This window comes from Taeniopygia guttata, chromosome 2 (genome assembly GCF_048771995.1).
Source record: "Taeniopygia guttata chromosome 2, bTaeGut7.mat, whole genome shotgun sequence".
Taxonomy (NCBI): domain Eukaryota; kingdom Metazoa; phylum Chordata; class Aves; order Passeriformes; family Estrildidae; genus Taeniopygia; species Taeniopygia guttata.
Window position 1 is genome coordinate 7,939,279 of NC_133026.1, and position 16,889 is coordinate 7,956,167.

The 16,889-nt window shown below is 37.2% G+C and overlaps 1 protein-coding gene across 2 annotated transcripts in view; it reads right to left on the reverse strand.

Moving 5' to 3' along the window:
- Positions 1–320: 320 nt before the first annotated feature.
- The window catches only part of PAXIP1 (PAX interacting protein 1), a 30,810-nt gene continuing 14,241 nt past the window's right edge, over positions 321–16,889 (reverse strand). Inside the window, exons 7-21 of one of the 2 annotated variants that reach the window (XM_072925313.1) lie at positions 15,142–15,733; positions 14,283–14,377; positions 13,237–13,332; positions 12,792–12,929; positions 11,326–11,447; positions 10,599–10,783; positions 10,430–10,473; positions 8,011–8,078; positions 7,544–7,646; positions 5,248–5,416; positions 3,599–3,699; positions 2,309–2,443; positions 2,150–2,225; positions 1,570–1,634; positions 321–1,096 (exon numbers count right to left, since the gene is read on the reverse strand). In XM_072925313.1, coding sequence (XP_072781414.1) covers positions 1,085–1,096; positions 1,570–1,634; positions 2,150–2,225; positions 2,309–2,443; positions 3,599–3,699; positions 5,248–5,416; positions 7,544–7,646; positions 8,011–8,078; positions 10,430–10,473; positions 10,599–10,783; positions 11,326–11,447; positions 12,792–12,929; positions 13,237–13,332; positions 14,283–14,377; positions 15,142–15,733 — 2,001 coding nt within the window. In that variant the 3' untranslated portion in view covers positions 321–1,084. Of the gene's footprint in view, positions 1,097–1,569; positions 1,635–2,149; positions 2,226–2,308; positions 2,444–3,598; positions 3,700–5,247; positions 5,417–7,543; positions 7,647–8,010; positions 8,079–10,429; positions 10,474–10,598; positions 10,784–11,325; positions 11,448–12,791; positions 12,930–13,236; positions 13,333–14,282; positions 14,378–15,141; positions 15,860–16,889 lie in introns of both variants that reach the window. The other variant, XM_072925311.1, reaches the window with a different exon arrangement.

Consider the following 16,889-nt stretch of genomic DNA (forward strand, 5'->3'; position numbering starts at 1 on the left):
TTTGTCATTCACTTAAACACTCTGTTCAACCAAGGCACTGGGAGAAAGGCAACAGAATCAGTGAATCAAGCACCAGCTGGATTTACCCTTAAAGCCACAGCACAAAAGAGATTTGAAATCAATAATTTCCCTGATGGGGGAGTGCAGATACTCACTTGCCTATACAGCATCAGAGCTGAATTGTCTTGATGATCAGAAAAAAAATGAATGCTTTAGGATCACTTTTTCATCTGCTGGAATCTAAACTGATAAAAATGGTCAAATCAGTTTATTAGAACTGCGTGTTTTAGGAAATACCACTGAATATAGATTCAGGAGACTGGTTTTTAAATATTTATTTAGTAAAACTCACTATACAAACAGAAAGTTATCACAACAGTGGAATATGCAGGGTTATAGTTTCTCCTTCAAGCTGCTTCTCTGCTTCAGTAAAAACACATATATACATTTACAATTATTTCCCTTTAAAGCACTGGGATTCATATATTAAAACATACCTAGTAAAATAAGCTTAAAATAATTTCACATTGCTTGGAAAAAGATTTGAGTAATTTACTCTTACCAGAGTGCCATTGTTGCACAGTATTCAAAAAAATGAACGACCACTAAAATATAGAGTAAAACATTTAAAAGTACATTTATTTCAAATGTGGGCAAAATATCAATATAAAAGAAAATAGAGTATAAGAAATAAAAATAAAGTACAAAACATTTTCATCTTCGACATCCATAATTTAATAGATAGTAAGCCCTTCTATTTTTACATCCAAATTACACTCTTGGCTGAAGTACCATAATTTATTTTAAAATGCTTAAAAATGGGCTCATCATGATACCTAAAATGGGCTCTTTCAAAACTGTAGTATAATACAAAACATAGTAAATTATGTTTCAGCATAATAAAATTACACATCCTAAAAAAGATGCAGTTTATTTTTGCTTTCCTGCTTTAAACTGCTCATCATCCCTAGGAAAACAGCTGGAAAACAGCATCCACAGGAAGTTCTAGTTGCTTTGTACAATGGCTGAACTGCTAGATATAATGCTCCAAGGATTCCAGAGCAGTAAGGCATTTTACTATCCATCAAGTAAATTTATATGTAAGCTCGTTAAGGAAGAACAACTGTAAGAAATGACAGCAAAATACAAATTCTATAAAAAACATGCATAAAGACACAGAGGACTTACTGGTCCCTCCACTGCATTTATCAAACAGGGCCTACAGTCTTCAGAAAAAGCTGCTTCCCTCATCTGAAAATAACTTGTGTCAAATATTTCCCTTAGTGGCAAGTTATTTTGCCATTGTCTAATATTCTACTAATTTATTCTACTATTTACTAATATCTACTACTCCTTTGTGACCACCATGCCTTCCTTCTCCTTTGAAGTATTTCCCATCAAAAAGTAATTCCATATTGAATTTAAGCTACTTTCCTGGGTGTTAAACTACCCTCCTACCAAGCAAACATTACATATCCTAAAAAAATTACAATTAACTAGTTCCTAATTAATAAAAACTTTTAGTAAACCATACTCCCCTAAGCAGCAGAATGTCTTTACACAAAAAGGATATGATTCATAATCCAGTGTTTGAGTAAGCACTCCAGTCAGGACAAACTCAGCATTGTGGACATCTGGAAATATCAAAATTCATACAGTTCACACCCTACACAGAAATTCTGCCTCATTCTGCCGGTGTCTCACACCTGACACTGCTCCTGGCACTGTTACTAAATACAGCACTTCTTGGGGCTCTACACTAAAGTGAAAATAACTGAAGTGAAAACCCCTAACTCACTTGATAAATACTGAGATGGTGCCCTGGCTTCAGTTAATTTTCTTCTTAGTAGCTGGTACAGGGCTGTAATTTGAAATTAGGATGAGAATAATGTTGGTAACACACTGATGTTTCAGTTGTTGCTAAATTCAAAAATTTATGGTGCTCTGCTTATAAAATAACTCTTAGATGTATCCAGCAAACCGCTGGCTTGGATTTCTCCATAGTTTGCAGGATCGTCCATGTATTCCTCTATTAGTATCTGAAAGCTTCAAAAGATCTCTGTATCTGTATAATAATAATAACTGGGAAATAGAAAAAAAATCATAGTAATAGTTATACTGTTCAATCACAACAAAAGCTTATACCTACCTATGCCTCGTGCGAAATATTCTCGGCATAAATGAAGGTCATTTTCACAGGAAATCAAGATTATCTCTGGCAAACTCTAAAGGAAAGAAAGTAATGGTTAGCTCAGAAGAACATGGCAAAGTATTATAAATAAATTTTACAAAGCAAGACTCAACACACTTTATTCTGCTTATGCTCCATGAGTTTTCGAAAAGAAGGTTGTTTAGATAATACTTTTCCTCCTGCACACTCCACAATAGCTTTCATGGTGGAAAGACTGGGACAAATTCCAGGTGTAATGTAAAAATATTTTCCCTAAAAAGAGAAAAGGAAGATCAAGAAAAAACATTATTATGTTAACTGATTTCTGCAACACATGAAGTTTTAATGTCACGTGACACTTCTTTTATACAGCAGGGCAGGCTTTGTAAACTGGGGTTGGGCTTATGAACAGATTCATCAGTTGATGAGATGTCCTTAATTACTGCTGATGTTTCCCCCGGAGGGGCAAATGCACAATTTTGATGAATTTGAACAGTTCAGGGGTGCCAATTTCCACATCTGTCAAGTAACAACTGCAGCTTAGTAAGTCACATAAGAACAATGCTCCTCACTTCTTTGAGCACAGGGACATCTTAAGTGTTACAAAAGAACTTTTACCTTTTAATCAACACCCAATTTATTACTTCCTGATAAAAATTACTCTACTACTTGACTGAGATTGGTGACCAAATCACAAAGTAGATTATCTCTGCTTATCAGCTAGGAAAAAAAAAACCCAGAAAACATCTTGCTATTTAATCTGCAAAACTGAGAGCAAAATGTAGCATTTAGACATAACAGAAGACATAGATCCTTATTCATTACAGGTAGAAAAAATAACTGTTTTAGGTGGTTTACCCCCATAAACAGTCTGTAATTCAATTAGGCTGAAGAATCTTTAGCAACTCAGATATCCAGATACCTCTCTGCACTGTTACGTAATTTTAACCAGAGGCATGAAAAAGACTTGCACCATCCTAGTAAACAGCTAGCAAACAGTGGGTGGAAATGCAGTCTCCAAGGAGATTGACACTAGAATTCCCTGAGGCTGAAGGGCAAACTCACTCTCAGACTCCCATTTTTATGGGCAAGTGCTCTGACTATGAGGCTGGTGTAAAAAATAAAAGAGAAAACAAAGAAAAGAAAGTCCCTTCCATAAGTCGCTTTTTACAAGTAACAGAGCAATGTTCTAAATTTTGGAAGTGAACAAATATACTGAGACTGTTTGGTTATCATCTAGAGGATCCAGTCATTCAAAGGGTTTATATCCACCCCAATGTTAGGCAGAAAACAGGCATAAAATCGTAAATGTTTCATGCTATATGCCAGCTTGCTCTACTGCTTTCAGCTATAAACCTGTGGTCCCAGTGCTGAAAAAATCAGGTTGAAAAACTCCCAAGTATTTAAATGCTGTGGTAAACTGCATACCTTGAACAGTGGAGCTACTTGTGCTCTCTTTAGAGACTCCTCTAAACTAAAGCAGAAAAGAACCTCAGCTTCAGCATCTCTGAGCACGAAGTTCTGCTCATCTGAAAAAGAAAGACTGATTATGTGGCACACAAAACACAGACATCCCCATGGCCCAGGAGGGAATCTGAGCAGAACACCTTGGCGGCAGAGTAGCTCTGAATGGCAGATACCTTCTAGAATTTAACAGGATTAAAATATCCCTCTTCATTAGGCTTCTTACAGAGATGACTACCAAACACTTGGAGAATGAAACTATGTTTTACACTTGCATACCTAACAACAATTACTGTCTTATCAAGTGCCTTTTTCTAGCTTATTGGAGGTACTTGCAAATTTTTATTTTTTGATTCTCTGCAAAGGAGAATGATCAACCAGAAGGATTAAGTTTAAATTCAAATTACTGTGACCACCTATGGGAGCCAAGAAACTCTCTTCAATTCCTCATACAGCATTAACAGAAAGAACTTTCCATCTGTTTCACTTGTCCTGTTATTCACCCAATTTTTCTTTTTTTATTAGGGATGGAATTTCAGTCTTTATCTTTCCACAAAAGCTATGTCAAACACATTTCTAAATCCAATTTAATCCAAAACCCCTAAGTCCAAAAACCAAAACCAGAAAATTATACACAGAACAAATTGCTCTTTCCAAGGACAATTCTGACAACTTGCAAGGGACAGTGTTAATACTCTTCCAAGGGACAAAAGAAACAATTAAGACAATTTTTGTAAACAACTGCCACATTTTCCATAATTTCAGCAGGTATGAAACGGAAACCAGCCCATTAGCTACAAATCAACCTAATTTCAGTCAATAAGTAAAGTACTTCAAGTACTAGATCACAATAGTCATCTTAAATCCCTCTATTTTTTTTCATCTTCTAAGGGTTTTCAAATTAATCAGTTTCTCAGTTCACTGATGCTGAAATAAGGAAATTACCTGAGATTTTTAGAAATATTTGCTGGTTTATTAATTAATGATCCATACATTCAAATCTTTACAGTGGTTAGCCAGCAATGTTATACATTTTCTTCTTACAATCACATAAAATGCAAAAAACAATTCTAAACCAAATAATCACCCTTTCAGAAAGGGTGAATTAAAAACTAACGCACCCACAGGTAAAAATCTACAAAATGACTACCCAAGAAAGAAATAAAATACTTAGCAATATCCAATCATTTAATGACCCTAGCACAAACTTTTTAAACGAGTTTTTTTTTTATTTAAGGGGAAAAAACTGTATTAAAACAAATGAAAACTAAATGAAACAAAATATTTCTGCTGAAAGAGAACTTGATTGAAAAAAAAACAAACACAATTCTTATGACAGCTTTGCTTAAGCATACTATGACAACCTTCTAACACAAGTGGAATGCAAACTAGCTGCTAATATCATTATTTAAAAACTTTGCAAATTACTCTTCAAAAAGTGTGAACGATGACAACCAGACTTGCTGTAGAATTAAAATTTCTGCTTTCAAAAGCTGAACTCTTTAGAAAACTGGTAAGAAACACTGAAAGAAGACAAAACAACAAATTGTATTTAAACATGCTTGTCAATGCAACTTTATTTTACTATAGGATATGATACTAATTTAACTTACCAACAAATTTCTGGCATTTGAAACTCTCTTCTAACCACTCTGGAGTTACTATGTGCTTGACTACAGAAATTGCTGTCAGGAACTTGACAGTTCGGGTCACTTTACTGGCAATTAGGTGGGTACATTTCTGGGCAGAGTCTGCTACCTCACCTCCAAGGATATACAGTTTCTGAAAGTTGTACAAAACACAAACCAGAATGCAATTGTTGTTAAAAAAATGGAGGAAAAAAATAAGCTAAATATTGTGTCATCACATCAAATAAAACTAAGCTCCTAATGAAATAGTAAATGTAGATTTCTATGTTACAGTGATTCCTCTACTCAAGTTGATTAATTTTGACAGAATTTACAGCCACTGAAAATCTAGGTATTTCCAGACATAAATATCATCTGGCAAGACTGAAAACAATTTCCTGCATCTGCAGTTTTTAGATTTTGGGTTGTGCTTTTTTTAAGCAAGGAACTACCTGTGAGATAGAACTATTTTTTTTTTTTTCAGTGAAACATGATATTAAATTTTAAGTTAGCACTAATAAGAATTTATAACAATTTTCCTATTTTCTAGGGAAGGTGCAGTACACACTATAGCTACAACAAACTTAGTTTTTATAGGCTTTTCTTTAAAGAGAAAAGCATCTCATGAAAAACACATATTATTCCACATGCATTTTTGATGATACTGAGCAACTACTCCCTTTTCCTTGGTTTAAGCCACCAAACTCAAACTACCTCCTCACAGCTGCTATCTTATCAATTAAGCCAGTCATTATGATTGAGCTGGTGAGTCACATCAGATTACCACAGGTGTTAAGAGATAAAGAGTGCCCCCTCATAAAAATTTAATGGATGAAAAAATATTTGGACAGCTTTATTAACTATGCCCCCTGGATTTCTGATTAAGACAAACATTTTGCACGAATAAATAAAACCCATACCAATATCTATAAGCATAAATATTTAACAGTTTTTATTGCATGAATGCTTGGGAGTCCCAAAGCAAGAAGGCCTAAAGGTTAGTTAGGTTAGAAGGCCTAAGAGGTTTCTGGCAGCCCTGTGCACTCCACTGCTCTGATAACAATGAGCACATAGGACAGACAGGGACAGTGCTTTTAGCTCTTCTCTACCATGCTCTGGTGGTTTGCATAAAGACCCACAAAAATATTATTCAGTGACACATCTCTGCTATTTACTTCCTGGTAATAAACACCCTGTGAACAGGACATAGTACCCCTCTGAAGGCAAAGGCTGCTTTTCTATGTTCACCTCAAGCACTTCTGCCTGAGTGCAGACCTTGCAAGACTTCCACTCTGATGTGGAAGTGTCCCTTTGGCCATACAGGCACAAAGATTACTCCTCCATCTCAAGAAGATGAGGAGTATCAGGCTCCTGTTAGGGATCCAAACTCTGCAGAGTTTTGAGAGCATCAGTGCTGCCAGGTTTACAGTCAACTTCAGAAGCTTTGAGGCTGAAGTTGATTGTTTTAATTTGTGAGACATAGCTGTTACCAAAACAGAGTCTCTGTATAATAAACCTGGTACCAACAGGACAGAAAATGAGAAGTTCATACTGGAACCTTATGAGATACACTGAAAAACATTTTAGATCCCAAAATATTCAATATCAAGCTTCAAATACACACAGTGCAAAAAAAAAAAAAAAAAAAGAAAATCTGAAGCTGAACCACTTTAGAAACAAGTATAGGTGTAATAAAGAAAATATTTTGTATTTTTGAGGACATCAAAGTGCGTATTTCTAAGAAATGTAGCAGACTCAAATAAGGCCTCATTTACTTCTCATTATCTGAATGTTATAAATGATGTACATTTAAGTTTCAGTACAGCTTTATGAGGGAACAGAACAAAACCTCCATAAGAACTTTTCTCACACCTGCCATAAGCTTTGTCATCAGCTGTCTTTGAAGCATTTGGCACTACAGACAGCAACCCCACTAGAATACTGGGTCTTTTATCCAGAACAACCATCATTATTTTTCTTACCTAATTTTGGTCATAAAATATGCTGATTTAAAAACAAATCTGGAAAGGGCTTTCTTGCTTTTTAAAGCAGTCCTACAGAAAGAAAAATCAAGTAGCACAGTAGTGTAAAGTAGTTAACTGAAGAAGAACAGCTACCAGATAAAACTAATTTCATATAAACCTATCCTAACCTCAGGGCCTGTAAGTACTGGTTTTTATCCACTAGGTACATGCTTATCAAGTCTTAGCAAAAATTCAACATCATTAAAAAACTGTCAGATGTTTCAATGTAGTTCAAAAGAGATAAGCCTGAAAGTCACCTTAATGTACTGTTGCACTTGCATAGGTTCAAATCCTGTGAAGAACACCATTGGTGTCAGCTCAGGGGTGAGTTTCTTAGTAGGTGGCGGCAGGTCTTCAATCCTACAGAATATGGGAAATACAGAATGTGACATTTGGGCCCACGGCTGCAGAACTGTAATCTTGAAATTAGACATGCACACTTTTGCAAGTTTCAACAATAGAATGACCCAGATGAATGAGAATTAGGCATAACTTTTTCTGAAAAAAAAGATCACCATGGAGAGAACACAACATATTCTCTTTCTGCACTCTCCCAACTCTCTTACTACATCACTCTCTTAGCTATTGTTTTATTCCTGCCAGCTGAGGAACTGGCAACATCCAAAACCCACTGACAGTTATTTCACTGAGCAGGGCACAGGATGGGCAGCTGACACTTCTGAGGAACAATCAATTAAAGACTACAGGCATTGACTGTTCTTACCTTGCTCTTTTGGAAGACGGCTGAAGGCTGGATTCATTCTGCTTTGGTTTCAAAGGCAACCTCACACCCTGAAATCAGACCAGTTACATGTTTAGATCTGAATTAAACAGGAAAATCAGCTTCTATCCTGAATTAATCACAAATTAAAATTACACACTGCTGAATACAAAGGAACCTACTACTGACACAATGAGCCCGACAGCAAAGCTGAGATTCAGCCAAAACTTCTCCACAAACTTAGGTAACCTTGAAAGTGCACACCAAATAAAATATTGTGGAATCTTTTTCCTTTAAATAACAGCGCTAATTATCAATGGAAATGGAATTAAATGAGAAGGAGACTGAAAAGCCTGTCCACTTGTTAAGTACATGAAGACCACAATATTCTTCCTGGTGCTAAATTTCATGGAATGGTAATATCCCAGAAAACACAGTTTTAACTCAAGTTCCCTACCTACATAAACAGAAGCTGGATAGAAAGTGCCACCTTCCCAGTACCAAATCAGCCTCTAGAGTACGTGCCCAAGGGTGATCAAATGTAGCTTTTAGGCTCTGCTTGGTCTGAGTAACTTGAAACCACAGCTCCCAGGCTCAGGAGTGTGTGACATCTATTTTTTTTTAACCTTTAATACTTGAAATTTAATGAAGAATGCTAGAGGCACATGAACAGAAAGACAGGCAGCATTGTACCAGCCTTGCTGTGAGAATGTTCCTTTGGGAAGAACAAGCCACAGGGGTTTGTTCCCTGCTCTCAAACCAGGCATTTTTATGCTAGACAGCCCATAGTATGAGCAGCTGCAAAGAAAAGTGCACACATTCACATTCTGAAAGACATTTCAACTACGAAAATGCAAGACATAAATGGCACCAACAGCATCTGACAAGACAGCTGTCCTCAGAAGAAGACCCCAAGCCCCAAGACAAATAGAAATGCCTACTGTGAAGGCAGTGAAGTACCTTGTCTTCCCTGACACTTCCACATGCCCAGCATTTTCTATTACCAAACCATATTCCTGTGTGGACACCTGGAGGGCAGCTGGACTAGATTGGCTCCTGAAGCTCCTTTCAATCTAAGTCACAGAATTCCCACCTCACATGGGCAAGAAGGGTCCCCATATAAATACAGAAGGGCACTTACTAAATTACCCATCCATCCCCTGAGGTCTCCATTTGCTAGACATGACAAAACATGGACAAAAACCTGGTGTGACTGGCCAACACAAAAAATGTATCCAGTTTTAAGTTGAGCTCAACTGCTATGTGGATGCAAAGGGTGGTGGAAAGAAAACCAAAACTGAGTTAGTTAAAAGCTATTTTAAATACTAATACTGCTTCTTCTCAAGGACTTTTTTATTTTTTAACAGCAGAATGGTTTCCATCTTCAGGAAAATATAAAGACGACTATTTTTTAAAAGCATTTTGTTTTCTAACAGCAAGTTTCCTACAGGCCCATGAAACAAATCCACAAGGGTCTATAAGAAGAATGTTTCAAACTCATGGTCAGGAAAACAGAACTGAACAGTAATCAAGGGACAGTGCCCTGAATACCCATTTAAAACATTGCTACAAATTACATTTTGAGGGTTACTAAGCAGCTCTTTTCTGAAGAGTTTATAAAGCAACTGAGATACAAGTGTCCAAGCACAAGAGGCGAGGCAAAATGTTTTTGCGCAACATAAAATGTTATCTGAGAGTCACCTGTAGTACAGGTTTACCTACATCAAGACATACTGTGAAAAATCAAGTATAAATCTGAAACTGGAAGAAAATTTACAATACAAAAACACAAGATAGGTGTAACATGGAAACTGCAGCTTATTCTGAATATGCAGAAAACTTACACTTGGCATGGTTCACAGAATACCCTTCAGGACCAAATTTACTTCTCTTGTATGTTTTTCAAGGTACAATTTTTCATTGTTCATTCCTGCTGATATTTCAGGGTTATCAACTACACTTTTTAGTATGCATGGTATATTTTTAAATTTTAAAATACATGGTATATATGCCCATGATTTTAGTTCTTAGTATATATCGGAGAGATGGTATGAAGTAGTTCCACCCTTAACTTACATTATGTATCATATGTAAAATTCAGTCAATATTCTAACAGAATTCCTACTAATTTTGGGTGTTCTGTCTTAAAAACCCTTATGTGATCTCATCTACAAAGTGTTAAGTACTGATTTAAAATGTACACCCTTTCTGAAGGTCTGATGTAGAAACTGAAGAATGAAACATCTAGCCAAAGGTGTGTCAACAGTAACTTAATTTTCTGTATCTCACTAAAATTCCTTAACTCTGAAAAAAAAATTATTTCTCAGATTCCTCAAAATAGAACATTAGCAATAAGTACAACCAGGAGTTTCAGCACAGGCAAGGAGTGATCTTATCAAATATATACAATAATTCAACATACCATTAGAAGTTCTGGCGACACCTTTAACGGGACTCTCCAAGCATCTAGGGAATGGAGAACAGAACAAAATTACACCATTGTCAAATTGTTTATACCAGAGGAAACGTGCTCCTACCGATGAAATAGGCACACCAAAATGCTGCAGAACAGAGGGTTTTGTGACTCTTACCCAGCAGGTTGAGCACCAGGTGCTGGCTGGGAGAGAGCGGGTCCTGGAGGTTGAAGACGGTGTAGCGGCTGTGCTGGATCTGCCGCAGCGCCTCGAAGTTGCCCAGCAGGATGTCGCAAAGCCACTGCGCGTTCACACACGGGATCCGCCACTCCTTGGCCTTCTCGTACTTCAACCCGCTGGCCCTTGGTGGGCAGAGAAGAAGAAAAATATTTTGTATTGCAAAGAAATCAGTAAAAATAGCGATTTCTAATAATAAACCTAAAATATCAGTGGTTTTTATTGGTCTATTGTTTGTTTTAACCGTGACAGAGGAGACACTCCAAAAAACGCTTTTGTTTTACATGTCAGAACAAGCCAGTCAGGGGAGAACTTCTGCTGCAAATGGATTGAATCTTTAGACCTGGATTTAAATTTTCCCTCCTCCAACGTTTTAGAACAATTATTTTTAAAAAAGCATTTTATTTATGGATGATCTAAGAGCATCACTTAAGAATACTATAAAATAGAAAAAGTTAGAAATTACTTCTGTTTTGCCTGTGTTCAGAAGGGCAAATTTATCACTTAATATGTGCTGTAATTTAGTTCAAGTTACAACATCACTAAGTTCATTGTTATCAAACTACAGAACTGATTACAATGAACACTCTTATAATGAGCCATATGTAGCACCTCACGTTCAGAGAGGCACTACTGGGAAGGGGTTGCTGAGAAAGCAAGTACTTACTCTTTACAGATGAGAACTGTATTGCTGCGACACAGGTAGCCTGTGTATTTGGCACCTGCTAGGTAGGCCATAAGCTTGAGGTCATCTCTGTCACTATCAACAAATCCTGTCACAGAGATTATCTGCAGGCAGAAAGACAGTTTTAAGTAACAGAACATTGATGGTACTTACAAAATACTCCCATGCAAAATATTTTTCCATGACTAATTTTTTACATTACAATGAAATGCACAGCATGGTGTATAAAGCACTCAATTAAAGCGTGGCTTGTAGGATACAAACAGTACAGTTTTAAAATTATTTGTTTATACATAAAAATTTCAAGCTTCTAGCAGTAGCTCTGACTCAGGAAAAATCATTTTCATTCTTCTGGTCAGCTTTTTCTTATTTACAGAGACCACAGCATTATTATGGATGAGCTCAGAGCTAATTTGCTTCTCACAGGTCTGCTATTTCCTTCTGCTGCACACAAAAAATAGAGGCACGCACACAAAAAATGCTTACACTTACTTGCTATATTATAAAAATCTGAGAACTGTGCTCTACTCTGCAATGTAGCCAAATAAACTGTGCCAGCTGATCACAGAACTGTAATTCTACATCTTCCATTATTATCTTTAATATCCTGACAGCTTTTTGGTTTTGCCATTCTCACCTTTTCTTTAGGGAAAGGCAACAGTACTTCTGCTTAAAACTGTGTTTATTGCATTGCAGATTACATTTACTACTAACCACTGAGTACACACACATGTTATTATACTCCGATTTTCCCAAATCTGTATTTCTTTTTATGTCAGTCAGGACAGGCTATTAGCAAGGCCATCACTCCATATGTCTGCATCCAGCACAAAGAAATCCAATGCCAAGACATACTTTGGCATCTTGGTTTATGCAGCATAGTACATTTCAAGATGCCTCTCAAAGAACTGAAGTTTTTCAATTCCACAAAATTCCACTTTCACAGCTCCTCACTGCACAGGCAATGAACTGTGACCTCCTATCCTCTGATTAGCAGCACAAGCTTCCTTTTTAGGTATCTGCTAAGCACTGACTAAGAAAAACCATCAAAAATCCCCTCAAAATCCTGGGTTATGGTAAGGAAGCACATGATGCTAGATGTGCTGCTGCTCTGATGCTATAAACTGTGCAGCCTGGATTGCTGCTACCATGCAATGTGTAAGTCAGGCACATGCTGCTACCAGCTATGTGTAAGTCAGGCAATCTTTGCCTCTCAGTGTCACAGAGTAACTCACAAAGGCAGGTATTACTCCTCACCACTCTGAACTCAGACTTGCAAAGCACTGAGAAACACCTGAGCAGCACATCAACACAAGATTAACAGAAGCTTTTCTTCCAAGGCAAAACAAATGTGTAATGCTCTGTTTCTAGCCCTGTTTTAATACTGCTCATGGAATGAAGCAAGCAATGAAGCCAGCATTCTTTCAAAGTAAACTTTTCCTTCTTACATGTTGAGAACATGGCTTTCCTCCTGGTGGAAATGCCACTGGAAAATGAAGGGCTCGATGAGGTGGGACCATCTTCTTTTTCTTCAAGATTGCATTCAGCCAGTGTGCTGTAATACATCTCTTCCTTTCTCTTAAAGCCTAGGAATACAGGCACAAACAGCTTTTACAACCCAAAATGCTTTTTTAAAGCTTTTTCTACAAAGCAAACCTTGGATTTTAGTTGTTTTTCTCTACATTTTAGACTTCTCTTTCTCATAGCATCTTCCTTGGTGCTCTCTGGAACAAGTCTACTACATGCACTATGAAAGTTTGTACCCCAAAAAAACACAAATCATAATAAACATGTAATGAGAAACTTTACATTTGCTGTCTAAGCATGAAGCACACAATGCAAAGCCCTGCCTTTGCAGTGATAAAATGAAAGCAGGCACCAGTGCAGGCTCACCTGAGCATACATGTTACTGACTTGGCTTTCACAGAGAAGGTGAGTACATCTGCTCGTGAGGGTTGGGTCCACTGTCCCACCATGTGCTTGGATGATCTGGTAAGAGAGTAAATACAGAACTTCTACGAAATAACAATTTTTACATTACATTAAGAAACAAAAAGCCTGAAATGAAAGTCCACCCTTCAGGACACTGTCACCATTAGCACCACTTCACTGAAGAGTTACCCCCCAAAACTAGGTTTGTTATCTAGCTTAAGAACAATTTTGAAAACAAAAAACAAAATTAAATATGCAGCTTTTCACTGAACAAAAAGTCTATTTTTTAGAAGAAATGGAAAAAAAATGAAATAAAGATATATAAACAAATATAACCCTTCTCATGTCTTTAATTTTTTGCAGTATAACTGTTAAACAATTTTTTTATGAACTATTCAATTCTATCTCAGCAATAAACACAAGTGCTGTTAAAAATGTCAACAGCTTACTTGATTATGCAAAATTGTAGGGAAAATTCAACTATAAAATCCATCAGAAGTTTCTGAAGAACATCAAAGTCCTCTTATTTAGGAAAGGATACAATCAGATTTTTCTGAAAAATAGAAGTTGGCAGAAAAATAGAAACACTCTATTCTTCCATCTTATTCACTCAGGTGGATACCGCACAGGCTACTAAATGCCAAAATTATATGTAAAAAATAATGTTTTTATACAATCAAGTTAAAGCTAGACAGCGATGCTATATTACATTTGCTGTACTACAGCTGCCTGATTAAAGCATAAATAACTGGGAAATAGTTAAGGCTTATTTAGATCATGTTCTGATTGAATACTTAATTCAACCAGGCTGCACACCTGAAGTATTTCTATTACTTTTTCTGGTCAGCAGCAGTTGAATAATTTTGTTTTAGTTCATAACAGAAGAATTACACAAAAGAATGCCTAAAGAAGAGTGAACAGTGCTGAAGTACTTCCAATGGTTTCTTCTAGAATTTAGGGACTATGACATTATATTATAGTTTTTCAGAAATGCTGCACAATCTTACCCGTTTCCAGGTTGCTAACAGCTGCTTGTCAGACATCTGCTCTGGGTAATCAGCAATTGCAAAGACACAGCCCAGTAGGAAATACTCTTCTGGAACTGAAATAGTTTGGCACATAAAAAACAATTAAATACTTAAAAGTGTGAAGAGTTCATCTCAGAACACATTTGCTACACTGACCTCCTCCTATTACCAGGTTATAAACCTCCTAGGTGTACTTCCCTTGGAAAAAGTAGGATCCAAAATTTCAAAGCTGAAAGCCTTTAAGGCACAGCTCAACCCAGAGTCTGATTTTGTTAAGGGTAGTTTTTTTCTCCTGGAAGAAGAGGAGCTAAAGGGGCAAAAGGAAAGGTCACCAAAAAGAAAACATAAGACCACTTCCTCTTTTACAGAGATCATCTATGAACAGCCAGAACAATCAAAAAGCTTTCAGTTCAACTATAATTCAAAGCAAGTTGTGACAATTTTCTGATACTGAATCGTCAATAATTTACCGGTATTTCCAAAATTGTAGCAGTTTGAAAGCTTCTCCCTCCCCCTCTCCCAAAGCAAAAAAAAAAGTTTTAAAAATATTCTGCTGTGGATTTACTAACACTGTTCTGAAAGTATAGGCTGTGTGCTTGTCGTATCAACTGTATATTTGAAAAGACAATGTCCTCAGCACTCTCATGCTTTTCAGATTACTGGATCATCATTAGCTATTATTTAATTATTTGCCTAAAAATCAGTAAAACCAGTTCTGAGCCATGAGTGGCATTTCTTACAATCCCATCCTGTAAACACAGCATTACTTTTTGGTATTCCACCCCACTTCATGTCATTAGCTACTTTTTTCCAGGATCAGAAGGCAATAATTACTAACTCTCCACTGCTGGATCGTGCCCAAAAAGCGGCTGCTGCTGCAGTTGCTGCTGCTGCTGCTGGTGGTGTTGCGGCTGCTGGGCTGCAACTGGAAGCTGTAGTGTTTGAGGTGTCTGAGTTAAGTGCTGTGCTGCCTGATTCTGCATTTGCTGTTGCTGATGCTGCTGGTGCAGTCGCTGTAAGTGCTGCTGCTGCAGTTGCTGCTGCTGATGTTGCAGCTGTTGCTGTTGCAACTGTTGCTGTTGCAGGTTCTGCTGCTGCAGCTGTTGTAGCTGTTGCTGTTGCTGCTGCAGCTGTTGCAGCTGCTGTTGCAGCACATGCTGCTGCTGGAACTGGAGCGGCTGCGGAGGGCGGTGCAGCTGCTGCTGCGTGTGGAGCGGCTGCTGCGGGAACTGGAGCTGCTGCTGGGAGAACTGGTGCTGCTGATGGACTTGCTGCTGCTGCTGCTGCTGGGGAAACTGGTGAGGCTGCTGCTGTTGGAAAGACTGCTGGGAGATCTGGGGTTGCTGCTGTTGCTGCTGGAGCTGCATAAGTTGCTGAGGTTGAAGGTGTAAGAGAGGATGGTGCTGTTGCTGCTGTGCTTGATGTGACTGCTGCAATAAATGTGTCTCTGGTGTTAGTTTCACTTGACTAAACAGCACCACATTTGGATGTCCCTGTTGGCTATGATTTACTTGTTGTTCTAAACTTTTTGTAGGTGCTGAAAGTGATTGTAATATCTAGAAAACAAAGATTATTTTTGTGACTTTTTGGTTGTCATTCAGTTTTAAAAATATCTAAAGAACTACTGGGAAAATACAATTCCTACAAGACAAGAACCCTACACCCTAAATACCTTGTGAGCTAAACAAAAATCTTTAACTGCCTAATAGCAGAATGAAAAGACAGCACTTACACAAAGAGAAGTGTGGAGCTGCATGTGACTCCTAATAAACAGCAATGCACACTTTACTTAAATTAAGATTAAAGCCCATCCCTGTATTATTAATAATTTCTCCAACAGCATTATGACAACACTACATTAATAATTACACTGATCAACTGCAATATTAATTTTAAGATCCCGCAGGCCCATTAAATTCAGTTCCATAGTCCTATTTTCACTTACAAATTGCTAATGATACCTTCATTAACACTTATTCTCTTTTGAACCAATTCAGGAATATATAGCTTGTTTTTTAATCTCAATACCAAAAAAACAAAACATTGATCTGCTGAGCACAAAGGGTTTCTTGGGGAAAAAAAGCCCAAAACAACCTAACCTCCCTACTTAAGAATACTAGATTTTAGTTTTATAGAGAGTGCTGAAGTAATCTGGAATTTGATTTTATTTTTAAAGGTATAACTCACTGTTAAGAGAAAAACCATTTCACACTAAGCAGACACAAGTTAGGAAGAGAATTTTTATGCATCAGAAAAAGGAAAATTAGGAAGAATTCTAATAGATTAGGATGAGTTCTACATATTTATTAAAATATTTTAATATAAACTACCTATTACAAACGAGAAGGAGCAATAGGAAATTCTAGACTTGCCATTCATGAAGTCTTTTAAACATGAAATCAGCTTTGATGAATCCTGCAAAGCTTGTTTCCTTCACCCTCACTACTTCAACACACACAGTGTCACCCTCAGTGACGACATGCGTGTGCGAGAGAGGAATCAAAGCCCATCACCAGAGCACAAAGCCAATTACTGTATCCTCTCAACCATCCATCAACTCTCCATCAGAGGTGGCTCAAGTGTTTT